This window comes from Caloenas nicobarica, chromosome 6 (genome assembly GCF_036013445.1).
Source record: "Caloenas nicobarica isolate bCalNic1 chromosome 6, bCalNic1.hap1, whole genome shotgun sequence".
Lineage (NCBI taxonomy): Eukaryota > Metazoa > Chordata > Aves > Columbiformes > Columbidae > Caloenas > Caloenas nicobarica.
Genome location: NC_088250.1, coordinates 40,994,649 through 41,018,465, shown reverse-complemented (window position 1 = coordinate 41,018,465; position 23,817 = coordinate 40,994,649). Strand labels below are relative to the sequence as shown.

At 41.2% G+C, this 23,817-nt stretch overlaps 1 protein-coding gene across 3 annotated transcripts; it reads left to right on the top strand.

Moving 5' to 3' along the window:
• Window positions 1-177: 177 nt before the first annotated feature.
• On the top strand, window positions 178-22,378 carry PRPF40A (pre-mRNA processing factor 40 homolog A). 3 transcript variants are annotated; one of them, XM_065637479.1, is made up of 26 exons: window positions 178-636; window positions 2,336-2,473; window positions 4,045-4,125; window positions 6,553-6,583; window positions 6,814-6,836; window positions 8,803-8,880; window positions 8,977-9,087; window positions 9,544-9,664; window positions 10,556-10,580; window positions 10,955-11,263; window positions 12,129-12,237; window positions 13,164-13,228; window positions 13,867-14,031; window positions 14,720-14,828; window positions 15,831-15,981; window positions 16,426-16,559; window positions 16,942-17,056; window positions 17,181-17,272; window positions 17,441-17,557; window positions 18,056-18,193; window positions 18,833-18,928; window positions 19,880-19,966; window positions 20,053-20,149; window positions 20,246-20,307; window positions 21,042-21,170; window positions 22,226-22,378. In XM_065637479.1, exons 1-26 carry the CDS (start codon window positions 274-276, stop codon window positions 22,316-22,318), a joined length of 3,039 nt encoding a protein of 1,012 aa, XP_065493551.1. In that variant the 5' UTR covers window positions 178-273; the 3' UTR covers window positions 22,319-22,378. The 3 variants fall into 3 exon arrangements, with proteins under 3 accessions (XP_065493551.1, XP_065493550.1, XP_065493549.1); XM_065637478.1 differs by having other exon boundaries at window positions 8,779-8,880; XM_065637477.1 differs by having other exon boundaries at window positions 8,779-8,880; window positions 17,169-17,272.
• Window positions 22,379-23,817: the final 1,439 nt, after the last annotated feature.

The window sequence follows — 23,817 nt, the reverse complement described above, 5'->3', positions numbered from 1 at the left end:
GCAGCCGCTTCCCCCCGCGCCAGCTCCGCGGCCCGCCGGGCCCGCGCCCCGTCCCCCGCCGGTAGCGGCCCGATTTCGCCGGGAGGCGCTTCTGCTCGCCGCAGGCCCGGTCCGGAAAGCCGCTTTTGTTCCGCGGCTTCCCCCCCACCCCGTGCGGGGCCTCTCTCCATCCGCCTGGTCCTCGCCGCCTCCAGCAGGCGGCCGCCAGCGGCTCCGAGCGTCGACGCCAAGAGGGGCGGAGAAGAGCTCCCCGCGGCGGGGCCGGCGGCCAGGATGTCAGGTGGGGACTCGGCGGCGGCGGCGGCGACCGCCTCCCCGCAGCCGCTCCCGTTCTCCTTGCCGAAGCCCCCTCCCCTCATGCAGCTGACGCCGGGGGACGCCGTCCGGCCCGTCGCCTCCGCTGCGGACCAATCGCCGAAGAGCACCCGGCTGGCGGGCCGCCCGGATTGGCCGGCTGGGAAGCCAGTCAGCCTGCTGGCCCCGCTGCTCCCGCCCCGCGGGGAGCCCGAGCCGCTCATGCCCTTTGGCCCCTCGTCGCGGCAGCCACTCAGAGGGCGGCTTCTTGGCAGGTGCAGCGGGGGCAGCCTGCTCAGCCCCTCCATGCGGCCCGGCGGCGTCGACCGGGGCTCCCTCATGGTGAGTGGGGGGCACAGGGTGGGCCTCGGGCCGGGGCCGCTTCCCCTCAGAAAGTGAGGGTGGTGGTGTATTAGGAAGTGGGGTGGATTAGAAGAGGTGGTCAGTAGGTCCAGAGAGGTTCTCCTTCCCCTCTACTCTGCCCCGGTGAGGCCGCATCTGGAATATTGTGTCCAGTTCTGGGCCCCTCAGTTCCAGAAGGATAGGGAACTGCTGGAGAGAGTCCAGCGCAGGGTAACGAAGATGATTAAGGGAGTGGAGCATCTCCCTTATGAGGAAAGGCTGAGGGAGCTGGGTCTCTTTAGCTTGGAGAAGATGAGACTGAGGGGCGACCTCATCAATGTTTATAAATATATAAAAGGTGGGTGTCACGAGGATGGAGCCAGGCTCTTCTGGGTGACAACCAATGATAGGACAAGGGGCAGTGGGCGCAAACTGGAACGCAGGAGGTTCCACTTAAATATGAGAAGAAACTTCTTCCCAGTGAGGGTGCCAGAGCCTGGCCCAGGCTGCCCAGGGAGGTTGTGGAGTCTCCTTCTCTGCAGACATTCCAACCCGCCTGGACACCTTCCTGTGTAACCTCACCTGGGTGTTCCTGCTCCAGCGGGGGGGATTGGGCTGGATGAGCTTTCCAGGTCCCTTCCAGTCCCTGACATTCTGTGATTCTGTGTGATTCTGTCAAAGTAACAGAAAACACAGGTGCACTTGGAACAAGGTTTTCAGGAATCATTGTTCTTGTACCTGGAGTTATTTGGGCTGTATCAGAGGCTCCATAACAGCCAAGCTGCTACTGAGTGTCTCGTAAGAGTCAAGGATGTGACAGGAGTCAAGGATGTGGCGGGGAGTCAAGTGTTACATTCAGATGTTTCAGCACTTCCTAGTTGGAGTTTCTTTGTGTGAACTTTCTTCACAGTGTGTTCTGGTACAAAACAATCATAGGAAAAATGTTTTTAAAAACATCAAAAAGAAGCATTACTACTTTTATGCTAAGGACCCTTCTGAAATGTTTTGTTTAAGAGTAGTTTTAATGTTTATAAACTAGAGCACTTACACACACACAGAAATATGTTGTAAGTTTAAGTTTTGTGTTCTTCAAAGAAAAATCCTTTCCAGTGTTTGTGCCAAGATACTCTTAGAACTGTTGCTTCTGACTAGAATAGAAAGCTCTAAACACATATTGTTAATTAAAATATGAAAAAATGTCCCTAACCTTTTTTGTAGTAGCAGTGTAACTATACCGAGAATTAGTACAGCAACAGGATCCAGGTTTTTTAGGAAAGCACAGAGATGGGGATGGTACTTGATGTAGAAGCTATTTCGGACTTGGACATCAAGAGTGGAAGATATTTTGTTTCTCTGACTTGTTCATCCATACAGTTACAATTAACACATGCAAAAGTAGTTGCATTCCTAAATTTAGTATGGTTTTCTGTGACAAGCCATAAGATGAAAGATTATGGAGGATTTTTCTCGTTTGGCTGTTGGTTTTGAAATTTTAAATGGATTTGTTAATTACGATTAACTTTGGCTCTAGAGGACCCAGAAGAGTGAGTGATCCTGCTTGTTGTTCTCACAGTGTCAATCTAAAATTGCCCAAATAATTTTCAGTGCAGTGCTGAGCGTCTCTGTGTTATTAATGCTTTTGTGGGATTTGGGGCTGTTTGCTTCATGCTGATTCATCTCCTTTGTTGCTGAATTTCAGATGGGACACCCGGGAATGCCACATTATCCTCCCATGGGAATGCACCCTATGGGGCAGAGACCCCCAAATATGCCTCCGGTTCCGCATGGGATGATGCCTCAGATGATGCCCCCCATGGGAGGACCACCAATGGGGCAGGTAAGGCAGTTTTACAAGGTTTGTTTTTCCTTTCTTTTTTCCTTCCCATAATGATGTCGGATAGTCCCTGAGGTCGGTAAGTCTCATACAGTAGCTTGCACATGGTAAGGTTAATAATTCAGGGTATTTCATGTCACTATTCACATCCATATAGCAACTCTTCTCGTTTGTAATTGATGCACCTCATGTAGATCTTTACAGATTTGTACCTACAGCTATTTACAAGTAATTTGCTTTTTCTTAAAGCTTTTTGGTAGTTTTCTTTAGATGTTGAAGAAGTAAGGCTGTGTTACTAACACACAGAAACATAAAGTAGTTGTTCTTTTCAGAGGTAGTAATGGTAGAGAACTTCACGTTTCTTTAATTCTTGGCTGACTCTTACATCTACATCAGTTGAAAATTATAGGGAGATGCAAGGGAGGAAATAATTATGATTTGAATTTTTGCAGAATTCCTTCTTGAATCCTAGAAAGTGGTTTATGGTTCTGTGTATATACAGCTGTTGAGAGCATTGTGACCGAAAAATAAACTTGGCCATTCAGATTGACAGGTGGGAACCTGGGTTGACAGAGTAGCCAGAATCATATCTGTGCTTTCTGCAAATTTAAAGCTTTTATTTTCAATAATCAAACATCCATTCCTGTGTGGTTTCTGATTAAATTCTGAACTTCCGAAAGAAACAGTTCTCTTTCTGGATATAATAAATGCGATACTGCTTGTGATGATGGCTTGCATAAGTAGAAACTGAGTATCATCAACTAGACCAGAGGGAAAGATTACAGCAGACAGAGGATGGCAAGAAAGGTTTACCCTCTGAGAAAAAGCCCACAAGGTCCTGCTGGCAACTCCTGTCTTTCTTTGCAGTACCTTGGATAGAGCGTCTGTGGTTTTTGTTGGTTTTTTTAAGTGGTGTATAACAGCTTGCTAGGAATCTTCAGCATGATTTTGCAACATATTAGAGCTTCTGGTGTAAAAATAATGCAGTTTTAAAAGGTGAGTTCAGAATTGTTTTAAAGCTTTGATGCTTAAATTTAATAGCTCTCTTCATCTCAAAGTTGTTTGCAGAAATTCGTTCTTCTGGTGTCCCTGTAAAGTGTTTTTTCCTATTTGTGAGATAAGAGTGAAACAGGTTGGAAGTTGTCAAAAAATGTGGGCAGAACTAATCTCAGATTCTGAATTTACCTTTGTTTAGATTCTTCTGTGTGCCCTCAGAATTTTGCAGAACTCTTTCTCCACCTTTTATTGTTCCTGATTTCATGTAGGATTTCAGTAGTAGCTTATTAATAGATCACATATCATTTGCTGCTGTTCTTTTGTAGTTTAAATGGTTGTCTTTAGTAATATTTCCAATCAGACTTTGGAATACTGTGGACATGTTATTACTAATGTCCATTTTGTAGGAGTGTAATGAAAGGAATGAGAATTCCACAAACCTATCTTACTTCTTGTTGCCAAGTGCTTTAAAGGTTTTTTTGGGTTAAAAATGAGTATTTCTAAATAAAAATAAAAGAATCCTCGTGGTTTATGTTGAAAATTTCATAGAATTTATCTGATATACTATTTAATTACAGATGCCTGGAATGATGCAGTCAGTAATGCCTGGGATGATGATGTCTCACATGTCTCAAGCTGCTATGCAGCCTACAGTTCCGGTGAGTTTCACGTAACCCTTCTGGTTTTCAAAATCTCTGTCAGTCGCTGTCATTACTTCAGTATGGTTATGCCTTTGTTTTCCTCAATTGGGTTATTACAAAAGTGTTGCTAATTGAAATGAGGTTTTATCTAGCTCTTGAACTGTTGTCAAAAATAAGATTTCTGCGAGAGGTAGAGCTAGTGCTACTTGGTGTCCTGTGGGATTTCATCAGTCTTTAAACTCCTCTGTAGCTGCTTCTGCTTTTCCCTTCTTGTTTCTGGCTGGATTCTGCTTCCCATAATGATTCCCACACCCCTGGCCTCCTCTCTTGGCCCTTACCAGTGTGAACTCTGACTGATTTTTCATAAAAGTGTCTGAAATTCAGTGCGTTTGGGATCTTGAGTGAAGTTTGCTGAAATCTGTAAAGGTATGAAGAAGTTATTTGGGTGGAAGTGGAGAGGGAAGAAAGGTCTTTAATTCATCTACTAAATATGCTGTGTAACCAGATTTGTTAAGTGCTCCATGTGCTGTCTGTATTAATGAGCAAAAAATAACAAAGATTCAAAGTTTCTGCAAAATTAAAAGAGAAGGGGCTGTTAGGAAGAGTGGAAAGAGGATGTAATGTCATCCTGACATGCGCTATATGACAGAAAATTGACACCAGAGAAGGGATGTTAATTATCCTAACAGTGGAGAAAAAAACCTTAAGTTTAGTGCTTGGGCTTTATCAGGCTCTGGAGAATCTGCCTGTTAGTTACGAGTTTGTTTCTCGCTGCTGTTTAATGAGATGTGAGTGTATGTTCCAGCCTTAATGTAATTAAAGTAAAAGTCAGTAACTCCTCAGGCAAATCCTTGGGCACCAACCACGCTTCGTTAGTTCTTGTGCTCGTGCAGCTACTTCCTAATGCACGAAATATTTTAGAAGCTACCGAGTAGGGAGGGTATTAATGATTTTTTCCTCCATTTCCCGTACAGAAGTTATGAATTTCTAACAAGTGAGGCTCATGGAAAATTCTGAAAGAATTTCATACCTTCAGAGGAAAATCTTAAAAATGCTGTGGCCAAATGGGACTTAAAAGGAGAGGGAGGGATCAACGTTAAAATTTTGAGTTTAACTGTATATTTTTGCATATTTTGGCAAGAAGGCAGATATTTTGGATTTCTAATCCAGGATTAGGAATAATTTCTGATTGAATTCAGTCTATGGATGTATGATATTTAGGAGGCAAAGTAGCCTGGCAGAGAGCTCCAGCTTTTAATTTAGCCCTCGAGCTCTTGGCAGTGACAGCAGGAGCGCAAACCCTCATGCGGGTGGACAAAAAGTCATTTCTCTGTCCCAGCACCATTCTTATCCCTTCCTGATATCGTATGTGGGCCACAGCCTGCCAAGTGTTTCAGAAATAGAAGGGTAATTTTACCACTTTTCTAATTTATGATAATTTGTAGATGAGTGAAAAATTGTGGAATTTTTTTTTTTTGCAGCCCTGATGATTTGCTTGGTAAGCTTCATGAGTGCAATTCATAAAGATTATTATTTCAGTCAGATTAGTGCTCTTACTATATACAACAGATTAGAATGGAATTTGGAAAACACAGGCACAAGAAAATAAACGTATCAGAAGGGTTGCTTGCCCGAGACACAAGTGAAACTATAGCCTTGCTTAACCAACTGTACTTATGCTCAGAGACATGTGCACACACAGAGTAGCTGAAATTTTTTGATATACAGAACACAATTTAAAGGCCTGCATTCTGCTGATGATTCACCTGGTTTAGTCCTATCAGATAATATCAAACAGAATTGATCCAGTGTGATTTATTTTTTAACAAATTTTGCTTTTTTTACTGAAGGATTCTTTTGCTAATAAAGTTTGTAGGAGAGAGCTGAAAGACAAACCCTAGCTAAAGATAAACCTGCAAGCTATATTTTTGCCTACAGAAAAAGAAAGGGATTAGGAAAACTATTTGAATTCTGTTAACCTTTTTCCTTAGTTTGAAAGAATTTCAAACAGGGTATCAGTAAGAGCTTTGGTTATTTGCAAGCACTTTTATGAATGCAACACTAATACATTCAGAGGATTATGCCACATAATTGTAACAGAAGCTTAATAAGCTATTCCAGCAAATATTCAGAATGTCGTTTGTTTTTTTTTTTTTTTCCTTCCAACCTACTCATTCGGGAGGCAAAGACTGTACTGGAACAATGGCAAGGGACCCCCGATGCAGTTTATTGTATGTGTTGCCTTTCTGAAGAGGAGCTTGATGTTCCTAACTGCTTATTTAAGGAGCAGTAATAACAAAGTGGGTGATGGGAAGGTAGGAATCCATATTTAAGGCAGTAGAGCATTTTGTCACCAAAAGCACTTACTCGGATATGTTCTTTATTTATCGATGATTTAATTACAATTGCACTCAGTACTTAAATGTCTGTTGGTTGTTTCTACAGCCAGGGGTGAACAGTATGGATGCACAAGTAGGTAAGTATAAACAATTTCTTACCATTTCAAAATTTTTCACCAAAATTAGGTAAAGTATATATAAAAAAAACCAAATTATACTTTTCTGTAAAATGTGATTTAGCATTTCAGTAACTGATATCTTCATTGTTTCCCAGAAATTTTTTTCTTTCAAACATTAATTTGAGTCTTTATGTAGAAAAATAAAGCAGCCAAACCGTTTTTGAATTACTGTTTAAAATTTTTTTTAGGTGTAACACCTCCTGGAACTCAGGTACGTGAAAACCAAAATTCTAGAAGATTGTAAGGCAGTGTGGTGGTGTGCATGCATGGCTCTATGGGTTTAAAAAAATCCTTGTATTTTTCATCTTCTGTGGAGCTTCGCTTATTTGACTGTCAGCCTGTAATTAATACTTACACTAGATGTGTGTTCTGTTATATTTCCACTCATTCTGAGCACCGAAGTCTACTTGTTTCTAGTTCTTGTAGCACGCAGGACAGCAATAGGAGACATTTCTGTGGTGGTTTTAGGTCTTTTTGCCTTATCTGAGCAGCAAGTGGATTGTATCCTAGATACCTATGTTACTATAAATCTGACTGTTTTCAGATTTAAATCTTTGCAGGCGTTGTGCTGGATAGTCACTCAGAGTAGGGTTGGGGGTTTATTTGCACTGAAGAAGATGGAGGGTTGTCCCTATTTCTGTGGTTTTCCTCTTTTTTTTTTTTTCTTTCTTCTGAATCAGTGACCAGTTTATAAGCAGATTTTCATTTTATTTGTGTTTGGATAACTTTTTGCCTGTTCCATATGAACGAGTACTTTGCTTCGGCAGTTCTAATGTGTATTGCAGAATTTGGTAGGTGATGGTTACGTCTTCCTTGCTGTTCCCCAATGCACCTGTGCTCAGCAGGAGAAGCTAGGTCAAGGTTCTGGGATTGTTCAGCCCCGTGTGATTATTGGAGCCTTTATTAGCATTGTCAGCTTACCAAGGGGTTTGTTACCAAACACTCAAACAATAAAAAAAGAATAGACTATATAGTTACCCATGATAATTTTGAAAACATCACTGTGGTTTTTGAAGAATATAAAGTACAAACCTGGAAGGGTTATCACCACTTCATCAGTTTTGCTGCTCATTGGTAATTTAGCTTAACTCTCTTCCTACAACCGCCAGTGTCTTGACATTGTTTGAAATTTGCTTTATTAGTGTCTCCTTCAACATTTGTGGGAACATAGCAGAATTCAGTAGCTTAATTAGGAATAAATACTGAGTAGTTGCATGAAAGGTAATTTAAGGTAGGTTGAAGTTGCGAGGAGGATGGTGCTGGCAGGCCAGACTTAGCGCATGGCGTGATTTTCAGTGCGCTTCCACCTTTCCATCAGAGGGGAAGTTGCTGATGGAATAGAGCTGGTGCTGTATATCTCAGTATTGACATTTTTGAATCGTGGATCAGTGTAACTTTGTATTGAGGTGGGCAGGTCATCTGGGAGTAATCTCAAATTTTAGATTTGTCTTTCATGGCACTGTGAATGACAATGAATAGCTTTCAGTCACTCAAATTCCCATTTAAAATGTTGTAAAAAATTACTTCTCTAGAAGATAGTCTATACATTTATCTTCTTAGTTTGTAAGATGATGAAGAAAATAGTTTGGTCAGGTAACTAGGAGGCAAAATCTGTAAAAATAGTCATGTGGCCTCAAAGATACCCCTTTAAGTTTTTGATTGTTCCTTCAAAATTTGGTGACCTTTTACCCAGCTTAATTATTAAATGTTGGTGAATATCAACTGCCCTTGCATTTCTATGAGATTTGCATTCTAGGTCATTATATCGTGCAAGTCCTAATTTCCGAGAGTTTATATAAGCAGTAGGAAGGTGCTCCTGAGTTCACACTGAACTCTTGAGGTCAGAATCTTCTTGAAGGAAGTTTTTCTTAGCTTTGAAAACACAGTGTGCTTCTGGGACTTGCACTCGGAGTTGTTAGGCGGCAATCACATTCGCTTTCTTTTCTGATGGTAATGGGCTGCCTTGGCTTGCTGAATGGGGGGAGTGAGACTCTAAATAGCTCTTGTCACAAAGAAGTAGTTTCTTGAAAACAATGCTGCCTTGAATGTGGTTAGATTTTGGCTTGCTGTCTTTGCTTTGCCACTGAGTGCCTTAGTATGTTTAATACACACGCTGAAATGAAAAACAAATATTAACCAGAATGTCTTTTCAGAGCTCTGTTTTGTTTCGCCCTCAGACAACACATCCTGTGGTTTGTGCAGCCCAGCAAACTGCCACAACCAACAGTTCTGTTACCGAAGACCACTCCAAACAGGTTTATCTGCTTTCCACTTGTGTTTAACTTGATAGTGGCTTTCAATAGCACCTCAGTTGGCAATTATTCATCATTAATATCTTTTATTTTTCCTAGAAATCCACATGGACAGAGCACAAATCACCTGATGGAAGAACATATTACTATAATACTGAAACGAAGCAGTCGACGTGGGAGAAGCCAGATGATCTCAAAACACCAGCTGAGGTAAACTAAATCCAGATGGAGATTACTGTTCTGTGTGAGTTTGTGTGAACGCAAGAATTCAGTGGCTCACCCACCGTGCAGGAGGATAGCTGTGCCAATAGATTTTTTTTTTTCAATGAGAACAAACTCTTAAAATAAGAAAGTTGCAAAATGCTTATATTTCACACTTTATGTTGGTAGAACTCAAGGCTGTAAAATGGACAAAACCATATTCCTCAAGTTTTAGATACATTTTCCATATTAAAAAGATGGCATTCTTCAATATTTAGATAAATAATGTGTTTACTTATTGCTAGGGAGGATTTTCCTTGGAAAGTATATGCCTTATATTCATTGATCCTTAAGTTATTTCTTGGTATAGTGTTTGTGGCTCACTTCTAGCTATCCTTTCAGTTTTAAAACACCATTGTAAGTTTGATTTTATGTGGTTTTTTTGGTTTTTTTTCTGTCTATTAGCAATTGTTGTCTAAGTGTCCCTGGAAAGAGTATAAATCTGATTCTGGAAAGCCCTACTATTATAATTCCCAAACAAAGGAATCGCGCTGGGCAAAACCCAAAGAGCTGGAGGATCTCGAAGGTAATGTTGAGATAAATGAGTAGGGAGGGTGGAAGCGAGTTGTAAGCTGTGCTTATGTGTGACTTTGCGCAAAAATGTTCCATCATGCCTTTAGTTCCTCCTTCTGTGGCAGTGGCATCAGGTCCCCCTCATGTCCCCAAACAGGGACTGAATTGGGGTGTAACGGACTTGCTTCATTTTAGGGCTGTTGCAGGATTTGACTCTTAGCCGGCCATCCTTTGGAAACCTGCAGGAACTTAGTAGCATTTTTAAAAGGCTTCAGGTTGATGGAGGAAAATGAGAGGCAGAGAGGAGACTGTAATCTCATTCACACTTTTAAATTTTGACAAAAATTATTTTGATAAACTATGATGTGGCAAAAATATCATTAATTAATGCCCTTCTGTTTTATAAAGGCAGTGTCCCCTTTTGTACAGTCATCATATGATGCTGTGCTCCTGTTTTTCACTTTTAGCACAGTTTTGTTTGGTATTGTAATAAGGGAAATAAGATCTTGATGAAAAATCTACAAAATCAGCTGGGGTGAAAAATGAGTCTTTAAAAAAGTACTATGAAGAGTAAGCATCAGTGACAGAATAAAGAAGGAAAGACCTGTTTCAGTAAACCTGACTTTATCTGTTCTTCAAACTAGTTTTTTTAAAGTTGAAATAATTAATTTAAACCAATAAGTCATTTTTATATACCCTAGTCTTTATTTAATGGGATTTCTAAATTTTGTTTTAGTCTGAATTGGTGTCAGTCTTTCAAGGGCACAAATATTAAAATTATTGATAGTAACAAAAACATTTAAAGCTAAGCTTTAATTAAATCATGTTAACAGTAACTTTTCACCATGCATGTATAAACTATTTTTGAAGCTCTATTTTGATTGTTTTCCTCTTTCTCCTCTAGCAATGATTAAAGCTGAAGAAAACAGGTATGTTTTTAATGATATGCTAACGCTTTTTACATTCGGCTGCCTGTTATTTCATAAAAATGGAATCTAGTCCTTGAATCTGAAAACATTCTCCTTGCACCTTTTCATTCTAAATAGTGCCTTAATATATAAAAGCTTGATATATTCTAGATTTCTTTTTAACTGAAGTGACTGATCATCGTAGAAACAGTTTCAGTAAAGTATTTCCTTTCTCTAGGCTAAGATTGGTTTGTGTTCTGAGATACAATCTCTGTGACTAGTCCTAAGCCTCTCATTTCGTACTTTATTAACTTATTTAAACTACACGTTTCCCTAGACCCCTAAGTTGTCCTGTGCTCGTATGTGACTTTTCCTGGGTTTTTTTATATCTATAGCATAAAGCCCGAAGAATCTGCTCCAGCAACATCTGCTCCAGCTGCCGCGGCAGAAGCAGCGAACGCAACCAGCACAGCCACAGCTGCTGCCGAAACTGCCGCGGCTGGTGCTGCCGCCACTACTGCAGCAACAGCGGCGCCCGAAGCGGAATCTGCTGCGGCTGCTTCTGGGGCAGAAAACGAGGGAACGGGCACTTCAGCGGCCGAGGAGCCGGGACAGGCGACGTCTGCACCTGCTGCGCAGGAGCAGAGCGGAGAAACTGCCGCCAGCACAGCCGATGACTCCTCCAAGCAGGAGGCTTCGGCAGAGTGAGTGAAATGACAGAGCCTGGGGCTTTGCTGCGGTTTTGTGTAATATTTCTTCTAGGATCTGGTTTGGCTTCAGTTATAGGTGGCCAGGCTGCTTTGACAGCCATTTCTTCGGTGAAACATGAGGGTGAATCAGTGGCAGCAGAGGAGAATGAGCAAGGAGGGGAGGAAGGAGTGTTAAATCGTTAAATCTCTTTTTAGAAAAATTAACATCCCTCCACCAAAACTCTTAAACCCAACACTTGTGCCTCAAACACTTCATAAATTTTCGATAGCTGTAAGAGTTTCCTAGGGTAACATTATGTGCTTACCCTGCACGTTTCTTCTTCCACAGATCTGTGCAATTCGCTATCGCTAGAAGAAAATGCAGTGCTAAAAAGATCTTTATCTGTTTCACCAGAAATGAGATCCTTGGTTTTTTAAGAATGGAGAATTGATTATGTGGAGAATTATAGCTTATAATTTTTATCGTTCAAACAAAGAAAGATGCAGTGGGGATTATAGCCATCAGGAGATAATTAAGGGCTAGAGGCGTATTTTTAGGCACTCCCCTTTATATTTTTGTATTGTATATATAAGTATTCCTGCTAATTTCAGCATTGTGTGTTTGAATAATTTCTAGATAACTTGAGCAGGTGGCCAGTTGCATAAGTGATAATACTTTTCCGAAATACTTTGCTTTTTTTGATCAGCTGTGTCTGTGAGGAAGAGTCTTGTACGACTTGTGGTGTTTATCATGTGTAGCATTATTGAGTTGCTATTTAAAATACTCGTTCTATCTGATTGTAGTGGTTTATGACTCTCCAGTGGCCTAACTTAGGGAAAAAAAAGCTTAAACAATAAAATTATTGATTTTTGTATATAGTGCTGCCTCAAAGAAAGAGGACGACGATGCTCAACCAGTTAAAAAAACCTACACGTGGAATACAAAGGAAGAAGCAAAGCAAGCGTTTAAAGAGCTGTTAAAAGAAAAGGTATTTCAGCCAACTATTCTTCATGCTTTATGGAACTCCAACAACTGCATTTGCCAGAAATTGCTAGCCTTTTTTTGGTGAAGAATTTCTAGTGTTATGGAAAAGGACTTCTGTACTAGACAAGAAATGAGGGAAAAGAATACTACAGTGAAAACAGTGCATGGTTTAAACTTTTTTTTAGCTCTTTGGGTGATTGTGGAGGTATTGAGTTTTCATCAGGGCTCCCTGTTTGGTTTTTTTCTTATTTTCTTCCTTCTACATGATCCTCACACAGTAATGCAAACTTGTATCTGGTCTTTGTCCAAAATTTCGCCTGCAGTGGTGAGTGATTTGCCAGACAGCTTCACTAGAGGCTTCGGAGACAGACAATGTAGGGCTCCCGAAGGAAAAAGGTCAAACTTTTAGATTTAGAACACAGTATTTCCATAAGCTAGTATGATTTAAACACATTTTTTTCACCACTATGAAGCAGTAATTCTAAAACTGTATTTAAGTGTTGTAGAAATGATGGCTGCCAATATTTTTGTGTGACAGTGAGGTACATTTCTAACAAAAGTGTTGCCTGATCATCTGAGCCCTCAATTTTTTATCTGTGTTTTAAAGGTGGAGATGAAGTGAGAGTAAAATGAGACTGGCTTTGTTTTTCCCTCAGTGTATGAGATCTGTTTGTGTTTTATCTAATGGATCAACATAGTTGTGTAGTAGACAAACTTCCAGAAGAATTTATCGTAGAAATGGCAATAATCCCAAAAGTACTTTGTTTCATTTTCCATGTTAACTGTAAATACTTAAAAAAAAATTGTGACAAAGAATGTTATCTCAACATCAAAAGTAGTGCGCTTTTTTTTACCTAAGGGCTATTTTTTAAGGAATCTGTTTGATGTTGGTTCCATATCTAATTAGTTAATGATTTAATGTCTTCACAGCGAGTACCATCCAATGCTTCTTGGGAGCAAGCTATGAAAATGATCATCAATGATCCTAGATACAGGTACTGCCTGATTCTTTTCTCATTACATTTGTACAGAAATGAGTATTTTAGGTAGTTTGACTTTACTGATGTAACTTTCCATTGTTTTAATAGATATTCGTGCATTTGTGAATGTGTACCATTGTCAGGGAACTTTGTTCCTTTACTACATAAAGAGATGCAAGTCCTAGGCTTAATTTTTCATTTGGAAAAGGTGTGGCAGTTGTTGGTTGTATTTTATGCCATTTATATTATTTTATTGGGAAAAAACACGCGTTTGCAATGACGGAGCTGAAGACTTTCTAGGTGACTTTTTGTTATGAATGGCAGAGAAGTGGTTGAAATAGATGATAAAATCAGTATTTTAATGTGAAATGTGTAAGCGCAACCTGAAAGCATGTGATAGTAGCTTGTGTTTTGTTATTGGCTGCTTTTATTAGCAAGTGGTTTTGTTTTCATTGCTTTTTTATAAATGATCTTCCATTAATCCTGAGGGAGAGACAGTGTGATGATCGACCATTTACATTATATTTCATTTTGTCTCAAAAGTCTGGATTATTCAAATCTCTTGTTATCTTCTGGTTCTTTGGGTTTGTTCTCCTAATTTAATTCCTTTGTATGTAACTGACACCGTTGTTTTCTTTTTCTTTGATATGAAGTGCTTTGGCAAAATTAAGTGAAAAAAAGCAAGCCTTTAATGCTTACAAAGTTCAAACAGAAAAAGAAGAGAAAGAAGAAGCAAGATCAAAGTACAAAGAAGCTAAAGAATCCTTCCAGCGTTTTCTTGAGAACCATGAAAAAATGACATCCACAACAAGATACAAGTAAGGCCGATCTTAAATGAAGTTCCAGCCTTCGCTAACTTGCCAAGTTAATAACCAAATCTTGCTCTTGGTGGATGTGCTCAGCCTGGAAAAGCCTGTAACTAAAATTTTACAGGAACACAAGTATCCGTGTTTTCATAGACCCTGGCAAAACAAACTAACAAACCAACCTCAAATGGGTGGTGCGCTGATGAAATGGTTTGCGCTTCTAATAAGTAGAAATAGAATATAACCCTGAGAGGAGTTTTATATTATGTCTACCATTAAGAACAAAGTAGTTCTGATAGCTCGTTCATGGAAATTCCTGCCCAAAGGGAGGTGTATCTGATAAACTGCTTGTTGAAAATTTCCTAGATCTGATTTCGTATAATATTTCCTAGAACAGTGACCTGAACATGCACTGACCCTCAGATAAAAATACTCATGTAATGTGCTGCAGGTGAACTTGCACTTGTATATAGAGGAATGTATAGTGGCATCAGCTTTAGGTTTTTTTCACCATTCCCTTTGTTTATAAGGGATAGAAGCTGTCACAGAAAAAGTTGCCTGAGAGAGGAGATCAGGGAGATAATGTAGGAAAGCATTACTACTTATAAAGAGTTCCTTTAACGTTATTGTAAGCCAGTGGGACCATTTATGTCGATGTTCACTAATAAATGATTGCAAACTTTTCCTTTGTTCTGTCCAGAAAAGCTGAACAAATGTTTGGGGAGATGGAGGTCTGGAATGCAATATCTGAGCGTGATCGTCTTGAAATTTATGAAGATGTCTTGTTTTTTCTGTCTAAGAAAGAGAAGGTAACTTGCTTTCAAACCTCTTTTTTCACTTGATATCTGTAAATCGGGGACAGGTAAAACACAAACAGAAGGGGAGGAACCTGTAGGAAAGGTGCAGAGAACCAAATTGAATCGTTGCAGCTGCTGTGACCCATATACTGCTCACAGGTACAGGTCAGGTTACACCCTCTCCCAAAGGAGCGAGAGAGAAAAGAACAGAAGGAGACGAGGTTTATGAATTATGAGAAGCTGTAGAGAGGGGACCCTTCAGTTTAGAAAGATGTGATGGAAGGAAGCAAATCAAAAAAGCACTGGTGGAACTCTTCAAAACTCCTGATCTGATCCTGTATGGCAGATGCAACAGCAGCTTCTCTGAAAGGTCTTTGTTCTTATTCAAATACATTGCTGCTAATTTTGCAATGTGTTAATCTAGTAAAATCATACTAAAAATTTACGATGGCTTTTATTCTGAACTGCTCTGAGTCAGACTGCGGCACTACCCTGGGCCTGTTGCAGAAAGCTGTGTTCCCTTTAACTCAGTGCTGCCGTACCAGCTGTGAGGATCTGGCCCTAGCTGGCCAGTTCATCTTTGCTGCAGTCTGGTAACAATGTTTGCGCTCACCAGCACCCTTGGGCAGACGGAAAACAGGCAACTAGAAACAAATGGTGTAGCAAGACTATTTGGTTTAGATCTGCTTTTCAGCAGCGCAGTGGGCCGCAGTACCTTGTTGCAGCACTGGCCGTTTACCAAGTGTTCAGGCAGTATCTAAAAGATGAGCAGCCCTTCGTGAGCTCTTTCCATCCATCGGGAACAGTCAGATATAACGGTACTGAAATGGTTTATCTGTGGATGCAAGCGATAATAGTGTGTACAAAATTGTAGGTGGGTCCAAATTGTATCATGTTGCTTTGCATGCGGACGAAAGGCTAATTCTGTGTTGTCTTGGAGAGCATGTTTAAGGGGCCATGTATTTTTGTCTATACAACTTCAAATTTTTTAAAAAATGTGGTTTTTCTCTTCAGGAACAAGCCAAACAGTTACGAAAGCGGAATTGGGAAGCTTTGAAGAACATCCTAGATAACATGGCTAATGTCACTTACTGCACTACTTGGTCAGAGGCTCAGCAGTATCTGATGGACAATCCCACATTTGCAGAAGATGAGGAACTTCAGAGTATGTAAAAAAATCTGTGTTTCTTTTGGAAGAGGGAATGGATTTGACTTTGGCAGTGAGGACTCCTGACTGGGCACAGCTCGTTCTTGCCCCGTCCAGAGCCACCTGTGCAAAGGAACCCATCTTGTTTGGTTCCTACCAAACAGATGGCAGCATCCTTGCATCTGTTCTGTGTTTTTAAGATATTAATACCTGTGGCAATGCGGGGAGATGCACAAGTGCTCATCCACAGCGCATTTCTCATGAAGGTTTCTGTGCTCTCTATCGGCAACGATATTTATCCATGTTGGGGAGGCTGGTTCTTGCTGCCGTGCAGGTCTTCATAGATTTCAGTGCTCAGTCGAAACTTCCACTCACAGTAACAACTGGCAACTGTTATAGTAATAAACTGTCTACAGTTAGTGGGAAGAATACCTGATTTTTACTCTTGCTATCTGTTGCTAGACATGGATAAGGAGGATGCACTGATCTGCTTTGAGGAACATATCAGGGCATTGGAGAAAGAGGAGGAGGAAGAAAAACAGAAAAGTTTGCTTAGAGAAAGAAGGCGGCAGCGTAAAAATAGAGAATCTTTTCAGGTTGGTGGAATTTCTTTTTCTGTCCTAGACATGTCATGTGATTAGCTATTCTGTGTGTTTTCTTTGGGGTAGGCTAATGGGTGCGTATAATGCATGTTATCGGCATTTGTAGCATTTGTGTGTGGTGCAATGCAGCTGTTTGCCAGCAAACTGCAAGAGTAGGGGAAAGTGAGAGGAAATGGATTTGAATGGAAAGGAAATGCAATTGGGAACTTTGTAAATGGTGGAGGAAAGGAGGGAGAAATGATGATGTAAAAGATGATTTTTCAATTGCATTTTAACAAAAATGGAATTCCAATTATCAAGAGTATCCATTCCAGCTGATCGCCAAGTAAAAGCGTGATGAGCGACTATGAACTTCCATTTCACTTCTGTTTTGTAGCTGTTTTTAGATGAACTGCACGAGCACGGCCAGTTACATTCGATGTCCTCTTGGATGGAGTTGTACCCCACCATCAGCTCCGACATCAGATTCACCAACATGCTTGGGCAGCCTGGTAAGAATCCTGGCTGGGATTTGGGGCAGGACAGAGCAGGGTTATTTGTATATTTTCTGAATGTTTAAAAAAATGCAGCTCTTTTATTAGAGCTAGCTTTTGACTTATCTAGTTTTTTCATCAGGATCAACAGCACTTGATCTTTTCAAGTTCTATGTTGAAGACTTGAAAGCACGTTACCATGATGAGAAGAAGATAATAAAAGATATCTTAAAGGTGAGAGGGGAAAACACTCCATTGTGTGCTTGCTTCTTTTATTGCCAAATATATCTTTCCGGTGAACTCTTTGCTATTGGGAGATGGGATTTCACATTGTGTTAATGTCATGTGCGTGAAGTGAGAGTTTCTGACAGACCTGATGCTCAAAAAGCCATTTCCTTACAGGATAAAGGGTTCGTGGTTGAAGTGAATACTTCTTTTGAAGATTTTGTTACGGTCATCAGTTCAACTAAAAGAGCTACCACTTTAGATGCAGGAAATATCAAGCTGGCTTTCAACAGTGTAAGTACTATTACATAGGTATGTTCAAAAAATTATAATGCGAAGAACAAGAACTGGTACTTATTTTCACTGTATTGCTATGACTGCTTCCGTAATATTAGAGAGATGCTGCACTTTATAGTTGCTTGTTCCTAAAATAAAAGGTTGCAGAGCTGCATCTTTATTCAAGCCATAGATATTTCAACTTGAGAAATTCTGTGGTAGGAGTTAAGTGATGTTCTCTCATTTTTACATAACTTTTCTCATGAGGGGTTTTTTGTGTGTGTCTGTAGTTCTGGCTTGCATAATATATTAACTCTATTTTAGATTCTGTTTGAGAAACAGCAGTTGCACACTATAAAAATAAGTAACTGGTTAATTTTCGTGTATGCCCAAGTGACTAATAGAAAACTCTAAAGGTGGACTGTCATTTGGCTTGCCAAACATTGCATTAAACTGAATTCGTAGTCTTCTATTTTGATAACTTTCAAATAATCTTTTGACTTTTGTTTGATGCAGCTGCTAGAAAAGGCAGAAGCTCGTGAAAGAGAGAGGGAAAAGGAAGAAGCTCGCAAGATGAAGCGGAAAGAGTCGGCCTTCAAGAGCATGTTGAAGCAAGCGACTCCTCCCATTGAGCTGGACGCGGTCTGGGAAGAGGTACGTATCCTCCGTTACCCAAGCATTTCCAATCAGAGTTAACAGGCTGCTGCTTGCCAATGCTTTTATAAGTAAGTTGAGATTCTCTAAGCTCTTTCTGTTCTTATAACTTCCACCATAAAAATCGTCCTGTCATTTCTTCAGGAAAATTTGAAATTCGATGTGAATAAATTCATTCTATTGATACTTTTGTTTCAATAGAATTTGAAACAAAAACAACGCTAAATCCAAACAAAGAAAACAACACAACCCCCAAAAAACCTTATCACACCAAGCCCCCAAACTTAATTTAACTGGAGATAAAGCACTCTGCTTAGGTAAAGGTCCATAACTTTGTTCCGGGAAGATAGACTTTGAGAGGAAAGGTTCTTAAAGGTTATTTTTTTATAAAAATGCAGGATTTAACAATCTTGCGTGGCTTAAATGGCAGATGTAGGAAAAACCGGTTGGTTCTGCTGCCTCCATCGGTTATAGTTTGGCTGAAGAGCGCTTTGGTTGTGAAGTGGTCAAAAAAAAAGTTTAGCCTTGTAACAGTACGGTGGCTTTTCCAATTGGTGAAATGATGTCTCTTTTTTATTATTTTTATTTCTGAGTGGCTGTATTTCATATTAGTATTTCATTGCTATTTTTTTTTTACAGATCAGAGATAGATTTGTGAAGGAACCAGCATTTGAAGACATCACGCTGGAGTCTGAAAGAAAAAGAATATTTAAAGACTTCATGCATGTATTAGAGGTAATTATTACTTTATTTTTTCCTGATTAAAGAATATACAAAGAAATTCTTAGTTGTTAGGCTCTTAAATTGTGTGGGAAGGGAGAAGGGTTGAACAGAATTCTGATTTCAGTCACAGTGGACATGGTGTGTTATGTAAAAGTAACGGGTATTAAAACCTGGCCTCGAAAATAAGGAACTGAAGAAAATGTTACAATTATTTGGTATTATTAGAAACATAGGTGTTCCTTTAATCTGCTTCCCTAAAAGAATTTTTGGAAGTTAATTTAGTATCAAAATTTCCTGGTTTATTTTAGAAAAATTGTTTCTTGCTGTGATTTTGTACAGAAAGTGATGAAACTTCTGCAGTATTTTGTTCACTACAAATCTGAAACTTCAAGAATGTGCCATGCTCTGCTGGTGTACTTTTTCCCCCCGCTGTAGCCAATTTTACCGTGATATAGTTTAGCTTCATTCTTAACTTCTGGATGGGCTGCAGTTAAGCTGCAAAAGTTGTGACAAGTCATTCTTGTTGAATAAGGTGCTGGTTTTCCTAGATAATGTGAGATTTGACTTTTGCAGCAGATGCTCTTTGGGTTTTTTTGTTTCATTTTCTGGAGTTTGTAGGAAATATTTTTAAATGGCTTAACTTCAGAACTTCAAACTTTGCCAAGCAAGGTACACAGTGTATTCTGGGCCATCCTGAGCAGGGACTTTAATTGGAAGCATTGAAACAAGGATCCAGAGAACAGAAACTTTGTGCATCCATGCCTAACATCATATCCTTCTTATTACAACTTGAACGTGGCAATGCTGGTAGCTGTTTATGGGTTTTAACACAATAAATACTTCATTTTATTTTTTTTAACCACTGCTAGCCATAGATGCCTTGTGGATGTTGGGAAACATCAGTACCGTTTCTTGCCGCGTCCTACAGACCGATTATAACATGTGCCTTCTCTTGTACTCCAGCACGAGTGTCAGCATCACCATTCGAAGAACAAGAAACATTCTAAGAAGTCTAAAAAACACCACAGGAAGCGTTCTCGGTCTCGTTCGGTAAGGTGTTCCCTATGTCCTCAAACCTGCCTCTGTCAGCCTGCGTAATGCTGTCATCTTGCTGAGCATGTCATTTGTGTCCCCAGGGCTCGGAGTCCGAGGACGATGACAGCCATTCGAAGAAGAAACGGCAGCGCTCAGAATCCAGATCGGTTTCCGAGCGTTCTTCCAGCGCAGAATCCGGTACGAGATTGGTTTGGTTTTAAATCAGTGTTACTGTTTCATTGCTGGGCGTTTATAATTGTATTGATGTGTTTTTGTTTCACCATGTGTTTGCAGAGAGAAGTTACAAGAAGTCAAAAAAACACAAGAAAAAGAGCAAGAAGAGAAGACATAAGTCGGTGAGTGCAGTTGACTTTTTTGGGTCAGCTAACGGACATCTGGACACGGTTTCATTGATCCTTTTTGGGGATCGCTCACCAACTAGCTGCCTTTGTCACAGCGACTGTATGAAACCAGCCCACAACAGAATAACTTTCTGCTATATATACCTTAATATTGAACCATTTGAGACTGCTGAATTTGGGGGTTTTAACTGCAACCACGCAAGCAGATGTGAAGGGCTGTACCAGTAGCCTGGTATTTGTTGTTCATCGTGGCAAATCTTGGCATTCACTTTGACTCCAGAGAGCTGGGAAGGATCCCAGCCGCCTTTTCCTTTTGCCTTACGCTGAGCATCATTCCTTCTGTCTGCTTGCATGTCCGAGTTGCGTTAGAAGCTCTGATATCAAATGTAGCGGAGCACCCCTTCCAGAGATCTCACTGAATAAATCACATTTGTGCACTGAAGAGGCTTATGCTGTGGCATCCAGCGCGCCCCATCTTTGCACACACTGAGAGTCCTGAAAGTTCTTCTCTAGTGAACAAACCTCTCAGCTTTTCTTCTCAAATCACTTTAGTAATGTCTTTGCATTACTTATTTCTGTGGTTAATAGGATGTGCTTAATTAGTAACCACTTTCTAAGATGATCTGTATTGAAATGAAGTCAGACTTCTCTGAGGTGTCAATATTCTGTAAGTTAATATCTAATGTATTTAGTATTAATCTTTAATACTTCCCCCTTTATTTACACAGGATTCACCAGAATCTGATATCGAACGAGAAAAAGACAAAAAAGACAGGGAGAGTGAAAAGGATAGAGCTAGACAGAGATCCGAATCAAAACATAAATCTCCTACTAAAAAGCGACCTGGAAAAGATTCTGTAAGTGTTCATGTTTCCTTTTTATCTAATGTGTTGGACTTCACGTATCAGTGGGATGCTGTAGTGTAGTGTTCAGGCTTTATGGGTTGATTTTAAGGTGCTAAAGCTTAATTTATGTTTCATTTCTAGATAAAAAGGACCAAATGTTCAAGCAGAGCTTAATCATGCAGATCCTATTCCTTCATTTAGTGTCTTTTTTTAATGGATGTGTGAAATTACTATTTGATTAAGCGCTATTTATTGTTGCTTGTCGACGTAAGGTGTGAATGAGGCACATTATTTCCTAGACAGTACCGAAGCTTGGTCCGTACTGCGACAAAGTATTTGTGACTAAACTGCTCTTCTTTTTTGCATCCGATCGGCCAGACTGATCTCGACAGAGATGAGCTGCGTGGCTGGTTAAACGTTTGAGGGCACCTGCCTGCCAGGATTTTAGTCGGTGCAGCACTGGGCTGGTGCTGGAGGGAAATTGTGGATTGAAGTTCTGCAATTCTGGCATTTCTGGTGCTGGGAAAGGCGGTGGGAGTGGGGCTGCCGTCCTCTCGCTGCCTGGGGAGGCGCAGAACAGTGTTTGCAAAGACGCGGACGAGTGTTTGAACGGAAAAGATCAACTTGGTTCAGCATCTCTGGGGGTCTCTTCAGGGGGAATTACACACCTGGCTCTGGTAATTCACATCATGGTGTCCCCATACACCCCACCCGCAGGGAGGAGATGGGAGGGCACGTAACTGCTTTTGTATTATCTTCTTCAAAAAAAAGCTGCTTCGGCTTCCAGCTGCTTTTGAAAAACCCAATTCGGAGGCCAAACACGGCATCTTCTGTCGAGAGGGTGAACTCGGGTGCAGTTGAGCAGCCGCAGGAGCTCGGCTGGGCTGGCAGCCCCCCCGCCCTCCCAACCTCTTCTGGTGGCCCTGAGCCTGTGCCCCGTGCTGTCTGTCTGGGTGCTGTCTGTCTGTCCGGGTGCTCCCCGCCGGTCTGTCTGTCCACGCTGAGGCCCGTGCTGCCAGGAGCCCCCACGGCCCAGAAAACCCCGCTAACAGTGCGTCTCTCCGCAGGGGAACTGGGACACGTCCGGCAGCGAGCTGAGCGAAGGGGAGCTGGAAAAGCAGAGGAGGACGCTTTTGGAACAACTGGATGAAGATCAATGAGAACATTATTTATACCAAATATGTTTACATTGTGGCATAATAAAAGAAACCAATGTCTAATTCAGGACGTGGGTTCCGATATCCTGAGTTCCATTGTTGAAATGACAGTGGGGTTTTTAATTTGACCAGATAAATACATTCAAGTACCATTGTTAGGGGCCTGGCAACACATCTCGAGCGCGGAGCGGGGTCTGTCCTGGCCCCGCGGTCACTGCAGCCCCGGGGGGGTCGGCACCTTTCTAGCAAAGCCTCTCGCGCACAGTCCTTCCTAGAAAGGTTGTAACTGGTTTTCCTGGCCGGTGTAAGCAGATAAAATTTCATTTGTAGAAAGAGATACTTAATATAGTTTCTTGTGGTTTAATTTCTTCTATGGATTTTATTTTGGAGCGGGGAGGGCAATGGAAGGGGAGCAGTGAAGCCATTTTTTGATCTGAATTGCAAAAAAAAATCAGATATTAGAGTTGCTCTTTTGTGAACCGTGTCACTGGCCAAACCCATGTTGAGCTTTTGTACAAAGACTTGATTCCCGGCTGAGATCCGTGTCTAAATACCGGCTCAGTGACATTTTTACTGTGGATTTCCCTGCGGTTGATGGGAAGGTGACCAGCCCCTCGCTGCCCGGCACAGCCGCCTGGTGTTCCCTGAACCCCCCCAGCAGCTCCGGCTGGTAGTTCAGCGCTTATCTCCCTGCTAAGAAAACTTAACAAATAAAAACCATGTTGTAAATGGATTTCCATGTGTTGCCTTAAGAACCTGCTGAAGAATGTGCGGTGGCGTTGCAGCCGCGTGGCCCGTCCGGGCGCGGGATGAAGCTCTGGCCCCGGCTGCTCCTCGGTGGTGTCTCTGGCCGGTGCGTTTGGGATGTTCTGAAACCGCTCTGACTGCTGGGAATATTTTTGTACATTTTTATCAATTATTAAACCTTGTCTTCTAGCGTGTACTAGTGTTTATTTCTCATTTTATATGCTCTGTACAGCTCCGGTAAATAATGACTAACTTGTGACTGTTGGATTTAACCAACACAAATGATTCGAAGATATTTAGAGTTCAGCGCCCTTTCTATGGCTTTTTTTTCCTCATACACGGCAGCTGTTTCTAGTGCATAAATCCCCCCAAAGGTTCATTTTCTGGCTGGGGTGGTTACGTGATTCAGACTTATTTTTCAGGCAACTCTCTGAGATTGAAATCGGTCATTGGAAATACAAACGGCTGCGCTCAGCAGGACCTGATGAGGTTTTTCACCGAGCCGATGTGTGCGGTTCCCCCTGCTGGGTTCCGCAGTGAGTAGCTGCTCATCACCTGCTCAGGGCCCATCCCTCTGGGGAAAAACACCCCAGTTTGGTCAAATGGGACTTGTAATGAATTCTCTGTATCCTGCGGTGGGTCGTGTCAGGATTTGGGAAGGTGCCGCTTGGTTTGGCAGTGGTTTCATGCCTCTCTGGTCTCCCAGGTGCAGCAGGATGGGAGTTGCTGCTCCCAGGAGTAGTTACAATCAGCTG